Source organism: Uranotaenia lowii, chromosome 3, assembly GCF_029784155.1.
Source record: "Uranotaenia lowii strain MFRU-FL chromosome 3, ASM2978415v1, whole genome shotgun sequence".
NCBI classification, from domain to species: domain Eukaryota; kingdom Metazoa; phylum Arthropoda; class Insecta; order Diptera; family Culicidae; genus Uranotaenia; species Uranotaenia lowii.
Window position 1 is genome coordinate 39,775,158 of NC_073693.1, and position 14,196 is coordinate 39,789,353.

At 34.5% G+C, this 14,196-nt stretch overlaps 2 protein-coding genes across 3 annotated transcripts in view; one reads left to right on the top strand and one right to left on the bottom strand.

Annotated features, from left to right (window-relative positions):
• LOC129756993 (uncharacterized) overlaps window positions 1-14,196 on the bottom strand; it is a 206,276-nt gene that overhangs the window by 41,605 nt on the left and 150,475 nt on the right. The gene's annotated exons all lie outside the window — the stretch shown is intronic.
• Window positions 2,651-14,196, top strand: part of LOC129756992 (thyroglobulin-like) — a 34,492-nt gene continuing 22,946 nt past the window's right edge. Inside the window, exons 1-4 of the mRNA XM_055754074.1 lie at window positions 2,651-2,998; window positions 3,170-3,550; window positions 3,631-3,802; window positions 4,297-4,376. Of these exons, the coding sequence (XP_055610049.1) occupies window positions 2,743-2,998; window positions 3,170-3,550; window positions 3,631-3,802; window positions 4,297-4,376 (889 nt within the window). The 5' untranslated portion in view covers window positions 2,651-2,742. The remainder of the gene's footprint in view (window positions 2,999-3,169; window positions 3,551-3,630; window positions 3,803-4,296; window positions 4,377-14,196) is intronic.

Genomic DNA, 14,196 nt, shown 5'->3' on the forward strand with positions numbered 1-14,196 from the left:
AAAACGTTAATTTTAATCAATTTACGAACGTTTGTAGTCGTTTTTTAATTTGTTTCATCATGTTTTTGATGCATTTTGCACTTTTCTTGTTTTGTCTATAATTTTGGTTTTCTTTTGTCACATTTGCTGTTATTGTCATTCTTCATCATTTTTAGTTGTTTTTTGTCATTTTCAGTCTTTTATTTGAATTCGTTTTTTTTTAACTTTTTCAATTTTTCATCTTTTTGTCATTTTTGAGTACTTTATAAATTTTTTAAAAATCTTTGGTATTTATTGTTGCATTTTATCACCATTTCAGAACATAAAAACGTATGTAAGGTGTTTGACTAAATTAAATTGGTCACATGTGCCAAAATGAATGTTGCCAAAAACGAACGAGGTTTGTACTGATTAATGAATTATGGATTCAGATTTAACGTTTCTTAATTTTGGTTTTATTTCTTTTCTAAAATGAGTATGATAAATTCAGATAATGAGTTTGAATTTCGAATCCTAAGTTAAGTTATATTTTTTAATTTTTAAATTTAATATTGAGTCCGATTTCCAAATTTGAAATCTCGAACATACACCAGAATATTGTCTAAAAGTTCATCTGCATTTTCATTCCAACTTCTAAATGCATGATTGAAGTCTTAACAAAGAGAACTTAATTTGACCATCTTAATTCTGAGTTCTGAATAGAATCTGTATTCAAAATCTAAATTTGAAATATCATATTGTGCCTGATTTTTTCAAATTTTTCTATATCAATTCTGGTCGAATTTGAATAAAGCATTACTCTTGATTAACTTCAACCTTTTCTATACGTAGGATTTATGGAGAAAAAGTTCCACTGAATAAGGTTTTTGCCCGGTTTTGATGAGTGAGTGAGTGAGCAAGAACCTGAAAATCATGTAGTTTCTCACTCAGCTGAGAATCCCATCTGAAGGATTAATATTATTTCTTTGATTTTGGAGCAGCGCTGTCAAACCAGCGTTGCCACATCCAAAACAGTACTTTTAAGCAAAAAAAATCTTTTCCATCTGTACTTTTTTGACAAATATCTGTACCAATGATACATGAAAACTCAGAGCAATTATCTTAAAAATGTCTACATTTTTACAATAACTTTGAAATTTGTACATTTCTTTCAAATATTTCAACCGTTTCTAGCATGCAAAAAATCTGTACAAATCTGTACCAAAATTTAAAAATCTGTCATCTGCAAGTGGTAAAGTGTCTCTAATAAACTTAATAATAATAAATGTCATCTGCAAGTACAAAATGTGTTTCAAAATTGAGTCCAAATCTGCACTTTTCTAGATAAATCTGTACTTTTGGAGGTTCTCGTTAATGTTGTTTGTTGATGTTTAGATGGAAAAATGCGCGTCATTTTTAACGTTTTGGTTAAGCGATTTTTTTCATCTAAGCTTCACCGAACAACATCAACGAGAACCCTCAAAAATACAACCTGCGGTGATTTACACATTCTTTGCCCCGTTGAGAGAGAAACCAACCGACAATTTCGGTATTGCTTTCGCTGTTGAAAAAGTTTCGGTGTCTCTCATGAGAATTGAGTGATTTCCAGAACAAGTTTAAGTTTAGAACCAAGCATTCCACCAGAGTCATTGTATTCGGAGAAGTTGCTTTGGATGGATTTAAGACGCCTCTTGCTTTCGTAAAATCTGGAGTAAAGTTAATACTTAAGTCTACATGGTCATTTTGAAGAATCAGATGGTTCCTTGGACTCGGGAATGTTGTTTTCCGACAAAATGTATCCATGCATACCTCGAAACGGACCCAAACCTATCTAGAGGACGATTTGAAATTTTGACCTTAGGATCCTTGGCCTCCAAGCAGTTCAAATTTGAACCCCCTCGACTATTTGATATGGGCTTATGTTCAAGAAGGCCTGTGGATTCTCTCACCCAAGTGTCGATTTTTTGAAACTTCCGTCGCTAAGTGAGATGCCAACTGTTATTCAAAAAAGTCTGGAAGATTGTTAATATGAAGAAAAGTGATCTTGAGCCTTGAGACGGATTTTTCCATTGGTTCATCACATTTTAAGAAAAAATAATGATAAGAATGAATTAACGAGCAAGAGGTCGCCTACATGTTTGTTTGAATATTTTGTGATACAAATGAAATCTTTACTACTAACCCCAGAATAAAACTATTATCGATAAAAAGCATATCAGTTCTTGAGAAATTGAATAAAACTCGATGATCGAAAAGGCGAAAAATGATAGGTGGTTCCAGCAGCGATTTTTTTGTCATAAATTTAGCAAAAACAAAACGCCCATATCGCTGTTCCGGTTTGGGTTGGCCACTGTTTGTACAAACGATAAGGATAAAAACTAAAATTCTTCGATTGTAAACCACAGTAAATCACAGGGGGTTTAATTGAAGTACAAATTCTAATCACTTTAAAAGTTATTTCAAAGAATCTAAGCAATTTTCGACTTTTTGTCTACCGAACTTTCCATTAACGTTTGTTCCAACTATGACCGTATTTGTATCTCACCTAGCTTTGTTATCTTTGAGGCAATACCGATAATGAATGAAAGCCAAACACTGATAAGACCACTTGAACATATCTCGGATAGAGAACTTTCTATTAGGCAGGTGGGTAATCCGTCCGGCTAGTGTCTATATTAGTTTTCGAGCACCGTCGATAGTTCTGTACCATCTCCGGTACACCTAAGCTGGTTCGAAACAATCGTCCGCGTGTTCTTTTAAAATTCTGTTAGTAAAATCGATAAAATGAAATTCTTGATATTCCTTTCAATCCTAGAAATTGCTCTTATTTCCATCAATGCGCAAAAATCCTGCGACAGTATTTTGGGTTGTATGGGAAATTTGGAGTGTCCAGAGGGAGAATTTCTAGAGCCTCACGGTTCGGAAAATGGCTGCTGTCCGGGTTGTGTGGGAGGAAAACTACTGAAGGAGCCATGTAACGAAACTGTTCTATGTGCACCCGGACTTCAGTGTGTTACCGATGCATGTGCACTGGATCCAAGTGAGTCATAGAGATGTGGATGAGGGAAAAGTTTAAATTTGTAACGTATAGGTGATTTCTGTAAATGGTTTTGAACTTTCATAGTTCACAAAGTTTCTCAATAGATGGCAGTAAACATAGCAGTATTGGATGAGATAAGATTTTTTTCAAAAATTATTCAAATTTCTGCAGCAAGTTGCGCATCGACGCATCACATCCAAGAGGGAGTCACCTGGAAGCCTGCGTGCGATGCTGCCGGCCACTTTTGGCCAAAACAATGTCATGGAGATAATTTTTCCGGCCGTTGCTTCTGTTATTCTTCCTTGGGGGAGCGGATTTTTGGCTGGCAGTGGCGCTCTAAGGCCGCCGATATGACTTGTTCCTGCAGTCGTCGGCGGTCCGATTTGGAAGCTCAGGGACGTCGGGATGTTACCCTACATTGCACCGAGGACGGAAGCTTCGAGCCACTTCAGTGCGATGGGGGTGTTTGTTGGTGTGCCGATCGGGAGACCGGAAATCCGCTGCCCAACATTCCGGTTGTGACCGAGTCGATGTGGAAAAGGTTGCCCTGTTGTGAGTATACTTAATCTGCTACTGATGATATTTATGTTGAGCCCAGGTTTATTTTATGTTTTCCGTTATCCCGCCTGCAGACAATATCCTCTATCAGGGAACCGAATATCTGAGGCAGTGCGAGAGTGCCCGGTACGCCCAGGAGCTTATGAGCACCAAGTTTATTATCCACGGACAGGTGAATGTGACGTTAACGAAAATCCACTGCGATTACGATGGCTCATACGGGCGGTATGCAATCGACCGGGATTAGTAAGTAAATAAGTCTACATATTCATTTTGAGAGGAACACGATTTATCAAATACCCTTTAGCTGAATCGCTTACAACCTCTCGCATTTTGAACCCTTTAAAGAGTGACTTTTTTTTAATGAGATAGGTAAACAAACTGAACAGATTTGAAACCGTTACTTTGAGTCTTATAAAAGTTATGGCCCATAAAATTGAAAAAAAAGTATTTGAAAATTTGTTTCAATACGATTTTGCAAATTTCTTTCAAACATTATTCATTTATTTAATTTTTAGATTTTCAAAGCCTTTTTCACTTATACTTATCAAAATTGATCAAATTTAACACACGAATGACATAAAAAGGTTTGGGTTTGCTTTTCATTAATTGGTTTTCGATTGGCCATCCAATTTTTAGAAACATATCAAAATTATGAATAAAATTGTACTTCTTGTTACTGATTTTTTTTTCTAAACTTTAAATTTTGTTTCTGTCCCAACGTTCTTCTTCCCTAACAGCATCTACTGTATTTGGCGTGATGGCAGTCAAATGGAACCGTTCCATGCGATAGGTGCGGACCTGAGCACGGTCAACTGTTGTAAGTATCAACATTAAAAAGACGAAAAATGATAGCAAAGCTAGAAAATTGAAACAAGCTCGAGTCGAAAGAATGCTGCTTCCTCGAACGTTTTTCCATTACATGCATCATGAGGGTGGAGAAAACGCCCGAATGTATACTATGAACATGAAGAGAGTGTTACGAATGAATTTCAAATCGCTGTTACGTTTAGGGGGGGCAGCATCTTCGTTATGGTGTTACTAACGTTACTTTCTGTTTGTCTATTCATGTTTATGTTATTTGGATTTGAATGCTGCAAAACAGGCAAGAAAGGGTACCGGTTTATGAGGTAACTTAAAGTTGCAGAAAACATTTGGCTGACGAAACAAAAAAAACTCTAAGTTATTATTCACATTTTATAGTGGATTTGATCAGATTGTTCTTTTTGAACATTTATCATTTATGAATCCTTAATGTCATGTAGATTTTCCCCTATCAATTTCTTTCAATTATCATGAGAATGAGTATCGATTGAGGCTAATAATTTTGACAACTCGCGTTTAGTTTGATTACAACCTTTTATAATTCGTTCTTGTATCAGCCAATGCAAGATGTGTGTAGTTGTAGTTATCTCATGCAATATAATGCTACATATAAGCGTTGATTTTTTTTTTAATTTTGATTCTTTGTGTTGTTAATCAAATTTCGAATCCTTTTAACGAAATATGATTTTAAAATCTACGTCTGGATAACGTTTGATTCGATGTTCGTGTCGATGATTCTGATTGTTAAATCCTATATTGAATTATCCATTTTTTCTGTCCATCAGAAACTCTTCAAAACTAAGATTTTGAATCTTAGTTTTTTTATTTATATGGCAACCTTCTTTTTGTGTTCCAAAGTAAGTAGATGATTTTTCAAATTTTGTTGACATATGATCGTGGTTATAGGTTCTTGAGATTGAGATTTTAATTCATGAAGGAAATTAAAATAAAATTTTTGTAACTTCAAATTCGTTAAAAAATTATCCTGAGGCCTTTTTGTATGTTTTATTGCAATTCCACAAACCTTTTGTACTGAAACTTAAATCTTGACACTCAGATACACTACCTCCTCTCTTTGGAATGGGGTTTCTTTAAGAACTGTAACAACTTTACAACTCCAGAATTTCCAACCATTTGAAGCTCAAAGTACATTAATCAAATATTAATTTGACACATGTTCAAATCTGGTAGCCAAGTCACAAATGCTTACCAATCACGATAATCAACAGAAATAGAAAAAAAAATAAACCTGGTATCCAATAATTTATTATTTATTACATTGATATATTGATTGTTAAAAAAGCTTTAATGTAATTACAAATTTTATGCTTCATATCAGCTGATCATGCTTCATATCAACATACGCTTTAAAAATATTTAAGCCTCAATTTCGTTTTGTGTTTCTTGACCTATTAAATGATCCATTCTATAATCAAAAGAGTTTTGATGTCACAAAGCCTCAAAATAAACATTTTTCAGATGTGCACAGAATTTAAAGTTTTTTTATTAATTTGGGTGCCTTGAATCTAAATCACCAATATAAGTTTTATTTTTATCAGCTTTTGTTTACTAAATTACTCTTGAAAATGTAGGAAGACATAATTTAAAAAAATAAATTCTGCACTTTTTTTAAAAACCGCATAACGTTACAAAAGTTTTGAAAATAAAGATTTTAACCAACGATAAATTTTCTAAAATGCGCTATTAATTTTTACTTCTGTGAAAAAAGAATAGAAGCATTATTTTTGTTTTCTTTTATCGATTCTCTTAAATAAAAAAAAAATTAACGATTTTTTAAAGTAATTTTTAACCAAATTAAATTTTGGATATTACTAAAACAGAAGCCAAATCGATTTGTTAAATTTGTTAAATATTTTAAAACTTGAGAAATTCAGTAATGTCAGAAATACTGGTAATGATATCTTTTCGAATTTCTAAAAATTGTTGAATTTAACTTTTTGAATAAATTTTTCCTTTAAAGTTTGGCAAAATATTATTGTTTCATTGAATGAAAAAAAAACAAAAAAATCAAAATCAGTTTTTGTCTTTCATGATGTTTCGTAGGTTTATCAGTTTTCAATGATAGATTTCATTCAGATCTGAACAATTTCAAACTAAAAAAATACATATCACCGTAGCTAGATTTGAAAAACAAAGTCTAACAAAAGCTTCGAGTTCAGGAAGCTCAAATCTTTCAGGTCACAATCAAAGAACATAGGTACATAAAATTTTATAATAAATATTTTGAAATGGTTAGACGTATTAATTGAAAAATTTCCTTCTAAAAACTTATCTTATCCATTTACATTATGTTTATTAATTTTCATACAAATTTTTCCAGTTGAACAGTCCCAGTATTAAAATTTTTGATTTTTTTTAATAAGTTTGTCTTTGTTTTTCTGTTCTGAATTTTTGTGTTTGTGTGTAAATTTATAAACTAATTATTAAAAGTTCAAAATGTAATTCGAAGTTCCATCACTAAAGCTAAGTATTAATGCACACAAAATTACCTAATGAGTATTTTTTGTGTTTTCAGCATGTGAAACAAGTAGGTAGTAGGAATTCCATACTTTTGTTTTCATCACTTTCTTGTTTGATGTTATCATCGACTTTTTTCGGCGAAAATAAAAACGAAATTACTTGCCAGTTGGTCCAAACGTTTCGAGCTACTTTTGGCGTTTCGCTCCTCCTCAGTGGACCTTAAAATTAATTTTATTAATATTATAATTTTCCATTTTACAAGAACTTATTATCTTACTTTATCTAGCGATCGTCGTACTGTTATTCGCTGTCTGTTGTTTGTTTTTGATGTTATGTTTACATTGATCTGTCAGTGTCTTGATCTTTGGTAAAATGGAGTTGTATGCTGATTTGAAGTTAATTGAATCTTTCTGTTTGTTAACAACGTCGTTGTCGCCCCTAATTTTAATGTGAAACATTTCTGCACAGATTCTGGTGTTGTACTTCGAGACTTTTTCTAAAATTTTGGTATTTTTAAAATCAAAAACATGACCGTGCTCGATGCTATGTTGTGCAAGTCCGGTTCCTCCTATTTTTTTGTTTTTAACATCGTTTTTATGTTGTTCCAATCTTTTTTGTAAGAATTGACTTGTTTCTCCAATGTAGGATTTTTCACATCCTCCACATTTTATGTTATAAACCACATTTGCTGTTTTATCTTTTGGTATTTTGTCTTTAGTTTTTGTGAAAATAGTGTTCTTAACTTTGTTTAAAGATTGGAAGGCTACATTAATATCGTATTGTTTAAAATATCTGGCTAGTTTCTCACCTAGACCTGCACAGTATGGAATTGTAATAAAATTTTTGGGTTGCTCATTTTTTGTTTCACTCAGACTGTTGTACATTTTGTGGGTTCGTTCTTTTATAATTTTTGTAACAAGTTGTTGAGGATAGTTATTTATCTTTAAAATATTCTGAACTGTTCTTAGTGTTCCTTCTCTAAAGTTCACATTAGACAATTTTAAAGCTCTATCAACTAATGCTACCACAGTGTTAATTTTGTGTGAAAATGGACTTACAGATCCAAAATCCAAATATCGGCCTTTCTCGTCCTTCGGAAACCACTCTGTTGTAAAACTTTGCTGTTCCCGTCGAACGATCATATCCAGAAATTTGATTCTGCCATCCGTTTCGTGTTCAATCGTAAACTTTAATCGTTGATGCATACTATTGAACACTTCCATTATGGGCTGCTGCTCGTTCACCTTTGCGCACACGAGACAATCATCCACGTATCTCTTGTAGAGTACCGGGGCGATACCTTGTTCGAGTAAGGTGTCTAGCGCAGCATTTTCGATCCTCTCCAGTGCAATTGATGCTATCACCGGACTTAACGGGCTACCCATCGGCACACCGAATTTTTGTGCAAAAATTTTTCCATTGAGTTGAAAAAAGTTTGATTCTAAAACTATTTTCAGCATCTCAATGAAACTCTCCTTCTCGATATCCGTGTGTTCAGCTACCTCTGTCCAACGCAAATCCACCGACTCAATAGCAAAATCCACTGGGACATTTGTGAACAACGACACAACGTCCAGTGAAAACAAAACTGTTTCCAATGGAGGGGCAATTTCGCGTACTTCTTCTGCGAACTGGAAGCTGTTGTTCACATGATATTTCGATTTGCCCACGATTCCGTTCAAAATGCTCGCCAGAAATTTTGCCATCCGATATGTCGCTGTCCCAATCGTTGAGACGATCAACCGAAGCGGGACCCCTTCCTTGTGGGTCTTAGGAAGACCGTAAGCTCTGGGAGGGTTGCAGTGAAACAGTTTCAGTTTCCTCCCGACGGGTTGTTCGATATACTTATTACTGACCCAATTATCGATCAAGGCGTTTATCCGTTTTAGTGTTTTAGCTGTCGGATCCTTCGGTAATTCAATATAAGTTTCGGAGTCATTTACGAGATCATTTATTTTCGATTTATAATCTTCGGTTTTCATGACGACAATCTGCTTACCTTTGTCAGCTTTTGTTACTATCAGATCAGGGCGATCTTTCAGGAATTTCCTCGCATCATTCATTTCCTTGCGAATCCATTCATAATCATCATGGAAAGACTGGTTGGTGTAGTTGATGTGATTGGTAACAGCATTCGAGATATCGAATCGAATTGTTTGTGCTTGTGTGTGGTATTGTATCACACTTTCGATTTCAGATAAAATCATCACATATGGCACTGCGTGTGGATCTGGACAATTAAACCCGCTGCCGAGCTGGAGTGATCGCATCACACAGTCGGGCAGATCCTCGTTGGTTAAATTTTGCACCCAACTATCGCACACCGATGAGGATGTTATTTTTTCCTCCTTCATTCTCTCCAACTTCGTATTTTGACGAGATTTGCACCTACGGAATGTGTTTGATCTCTTCTTATTTGCACTTGCACTTGTAATCTGGTAGTCATCGTAGTTCATAAACCGTTCTAGATATAAACGATTATTTGCTACCGTACGTTCATTTCTGGCAATGCTCCTCATCGTATCACATATCAGCATATTCAAAATTTGTTTGCGAAACTTACTTGTGCACTTTTCAAGTTGTTCGACCGATTCTCTGCATTCAAGATACACATTGACGGGGATGTCTGCATCTTGAATGCAGAGAATCGGTCGAACAACTTGAAAAGTGCACAAGTAAGTTTCGCAAACAAATTTTGAATATGCTGATATGTGATACGATGAGGAGCATTGCCAGAAATGAACGTACGGTAGCAAATAATCGTTTATATCTAGAACGGTTTATGAACTACGATGACTACCAGATTACAAGTGCAAGTGCAAATAAGAAGAGATCAAACACATTCCGTAGGTGCAAATCTCGTCAAAATACGAAGTTGGAGAGAATGAAGGAGGAAAAAATAACATCCTCATCGGTGTGCGATAGTTGGGTGCAAAATTTAACCAACGAGGATCTGCCCGACTGTGTGATGCGATCACTCCAGCTCGGCAGCGGGTTTAATTGTCCAGATCCACACGCAGTGCCATATGTGATGATTTTATCTGAAATCGAAAGTGTGATACAATACCACACACAAGCACAAACAATTCGATTCGATATCTCGAATGCTGTTACCAATCACATCAACTACACCAACCAGTCTTTCCATGATGATTATGAATGGATTCGCAAGGAAATGAATGATGCGAGGAAATTCCTGAAAGATCGCCCTGATCTGATAGTAACAAAAGCTGACAAAGGTAAGCAGATTGTCGTCATGAAAACCGAAGATTATAAATCGAAAATAAATGATCTCGTAAATGACTCCGAAACTTATATTGAATTACCGAAGGATCCGACAGCTAAAACACTAAAACGGATAAACGCCTTGATCGATAATTGGGTCAGTAATAAGTATATCGAACAACCCGTCGGGAGGAAACTGAAACTGTTTCACTGCAACCCTCCCAGAGCTTACGGTCTTCCTAAGACCCACAAGGAAGGGGTCCCGCTTCGGTTGATCGTCTCAACGATTGGGACAGCGACATATCGGATGGCAAAATTTCTGGCGAGCATTTTGAACGGAATCGTGGGCAAATCGAAATATCATGTGAACAACAGCTTCCAGTTCGCAGAAGAAGTACGCGAAATTGCCCCTCCATTGGAAACAGTTTTGTTTTCACTGGACGTTGTGTCGTTGTTCACAAATGTCCCAGTGGATTTTGCTATTGAGTCGGTGGATTTGCGTTGGACAGAGGTAGCTGAACACACGGATATCGAGAAGGAGAGTTTCATTGAGATGCTGAAAATAGTTTTAGAATCAAACTTTTTTCAACTCAATGGAAAAATTTTTGCACAAAAATTCGGTGTGCCGATGGGTAGCCCGTTAAGTCCGGTGATAGCATCAATTGCACTGGAGAGGATCGAAAATGCTGCGCTAGACACCTTACTCGAACAAGGTATCGCCCCGGTACTCTACAAGAGATACGTGGATGATTGTCTCGTGTGCGCAAAGGTGAACGAGCAGCAGCCCATAATGGAAGTGTTCAATAGTATGCATCAACGATTAAAGTTTACGATTGAACACGAAACGGATGGCAGAATCAAATTTCTGGATATGATCGTTCGACGGGAACAGCAAAGTTTTACAACAGAGTGGTTTCCGAAGGACGAGAAAGGCCGATATTTGGATTTTGGATCTGTAAGTCCATTTTCACACAAAATTAACACTGTGGTAGCATTAGTTGATAGAGCTTTAAAATTGTCTAATGTGAACTTTAGAGAAGGAACACTAAGAACAGTTCAGAATATTTTAAAGATAAATAACTATCCTCAACAACTTGTTACAAAAATTATAAAAGAACGAACCCACAAAATGTACAACAGTCTGAGTGAAACAAAAAATGAGCAACCCAAAAATTTTATTACAATTCCATACTGTGCAGGTCTAGGTGAGAAACTAGCCAGATATTTTAAACAATACGATATTAATGTAGCCTTCCAATCTTTAAACAAAGTTAAGAACACTATTTTCACAAAAACTAAAGACAAAATACCAAAAGATAAAACAGCAAATGTGGTTTATAACATAAAATGTGGAGGATGTGAAAAATCCTACATTGGAGAAACAAGTCAATTCTTACAAAAAAGATTGGAACAACATAAAAACGATGTTAAAAACAAAAAAATAGGAGGAACCGGACTTGCACAACATAGCATCGAGCACGGTCATGTTTTTGATTTTAAAAATACCAAAATTTTAGAAAAAGTCTCGAAGTACAACACCAGAATCTGTGCAGAAATGTTTCACATTAAAATTAGGGGCGACAACGACGTTGTTAACAAACAGAAAGATTCAATTAACTTCAAATCAGCATACAACTCCATTTTACCAAAGATCAAGACACTGACAGATCAATGTAAACATAACATCAAAAACAAACAACAGACAGCGAATAACAGTACGACGATCGCTAGATAAAGTAAGATAATAAGTTCTTGTAAAATGGAAAATTATAATATTAATAAAATTAATTTTAAGGTCCACTGAGGAGGAGCGAAACGCCAAAAGTAGCTCGAAACGTTTGGACCAACTGGCAAGTAATTTCGTTTTTATTTTCGCCGAAAAAAGTCGATGATAACATCAAACAATTCATCGCGGCGATTAACCAGTTAATCAACATCACTTTCTTAATTATTGTTCAAGAAATCAGTTCCCAATCTTGATTTTTTCAGTATATATAAGTTTTCAATGATGAATTGAACATGTCTCATTTTTAATATATATAAAGTCAATATTGTGAACTGCAAAGACATTAATTTTTATTTTGATAACTGAAAGAATCAAATATTTAAAAAAAAAATGATCTAAGTCAGAGATTTGAGCACTGGCAGTCTTGAAACTAAATTTAAGATATTCATCGTTTTATAAAATTAAATAAATTGGCTACTAGGTATATGCTTTGGATAAATTCTCTTCAATTCAAAATGGATATTTTTTTCTGATTAAGAATTTAAATTTCAAATCGTGAATAAATGATTTTTTTCCGAATTCATGTTTTATTTCTGACATGATCTGAAATTTATTTTGGAATTGGGATTTAATTTCATTTTAATCTGGTTTCATTTTTAATGTTATTTAGGTATTTCTGCGCAGATTTTTATGTCCGAAGATTAAAATTCTTATCTTATTGAAATTTCAATCCGTATTCGTTTTCTAGTGTTTCGCAACTTTTGATTTCATATTTGTAAACTAGACTGCTTAAAATGTGTTTTAAAAAAAAAAATTCTAATTCAGATGAGGAACATTTATTTGAACAATTTATTAATTACGTCCGGAAAAAAGTATTGATTGGAATATTTGATTCTGATTTAATTTGAATCATTACAGTAAAATTTATAATTTACTCAAGTCTGTGTCATGGTCATAAGTAGGAAAGTAGTTTTAGAAACCAATTTTCTTATTTATTGAGCATTTCTCAGAAGTTTTGGTATTATTTTGTAGCTAAATTTGAATTAAAAAAAAAACCCGACTGAAGTAGGCTGCGGCCGTGGATGACGGGTGTGATTTTTTTTTCGCTGCGAATTTTAATCTCGGGAAAATATTTCATTTTTACGTATTAATTGTTATTTGTGCTGAAAAACTGTTCGGAAATTGAAAGCTTTGAGTTAGCATAGTATAGATTCTTGTTTGGTAGACGTTCTACATGCCTAATTTATTGCCAAAATTGGTGGATGATGTGTAGTGGCCGCTGTAACAGCTAGAGCCGGTGCCGAAGCTGAAAGAAGATGTACTTCAACACAAGATACTTCCTGCTAATCATTCGTCAGATCAAATATTTGAAGAAGACCCGGATTACATCACAATTTCTATGAAGCTGAAGTCAGAAACTTTGACCAATTTGCTGAAGGAACTATAAGGCTCCATCATTGCATACATTCAAATGGTACTTTGAAGAGGAAGGAAGAATGCGCTGAATTCGGTGAGATTGTTCAATTTATAGGAATTTGTGAAACATATCATTATTATTATATTGACAAGTCCTACTTGCCATGTAGGATGCCCCATATCTAAAACCCTCCCCATTCCTTTCTGAAACAGCTTCATGGGTCGTATGAGTTCTCTGCACCTAAAGAGTTTATTTCGCTGTTTCAGAACTTTCCTATCATGATTACATTGACTTGCCACGGTGTGCATTATAGTACCTCACCGAAAATCAAAGCGGCACTTGAAATAAGTATTGAATCCAGATACTTATTTTGGCATCTCGTGTTGGCTCTGATTAACAGTTGTACTTTATGTATCAGCCAATGCAAGATGTGTGTAGTCACCCTCTGCTATGCTATGCTATGCTAAATTTGAATTAAAAAAAAAACCCCTTATGGACGGGTTCTTCGCACGGGCCTACAATAAGGCAAAAAACAACTTAAACAGTATCAATCAACATTAAGTTTTTATGAATAAAGGGTATCCGAGAGATTTGAAATATTTTTCCTTTTTCTCCTTGTCTTTCCAAACTTTATTTGAACCCGATTTAATACATTTAACAGTGGATTGTAGCCTTTCTTACAGCCTGTTGATTTTATTTAGATGCATTTGACACCACATAATTTGCTATTAATTGAATATTTTTGAATGTGAGTGAGTGAAATGAAAGTTATAGAAATAAATAAATGGAAAGATTACTGGGTATAATTACAATTGCTAGAGTAAAATGCGATGCTCCAACGTAGAGTACAACAATCGGTCGAATTAATTTTAACCATTTTAAAAATGTCAATATTTTTAATTTTGTCATTTTGCCAATTTTATCAATTTTGTTATTTTTGAAGATTTTGACAAAATTGACGAAATG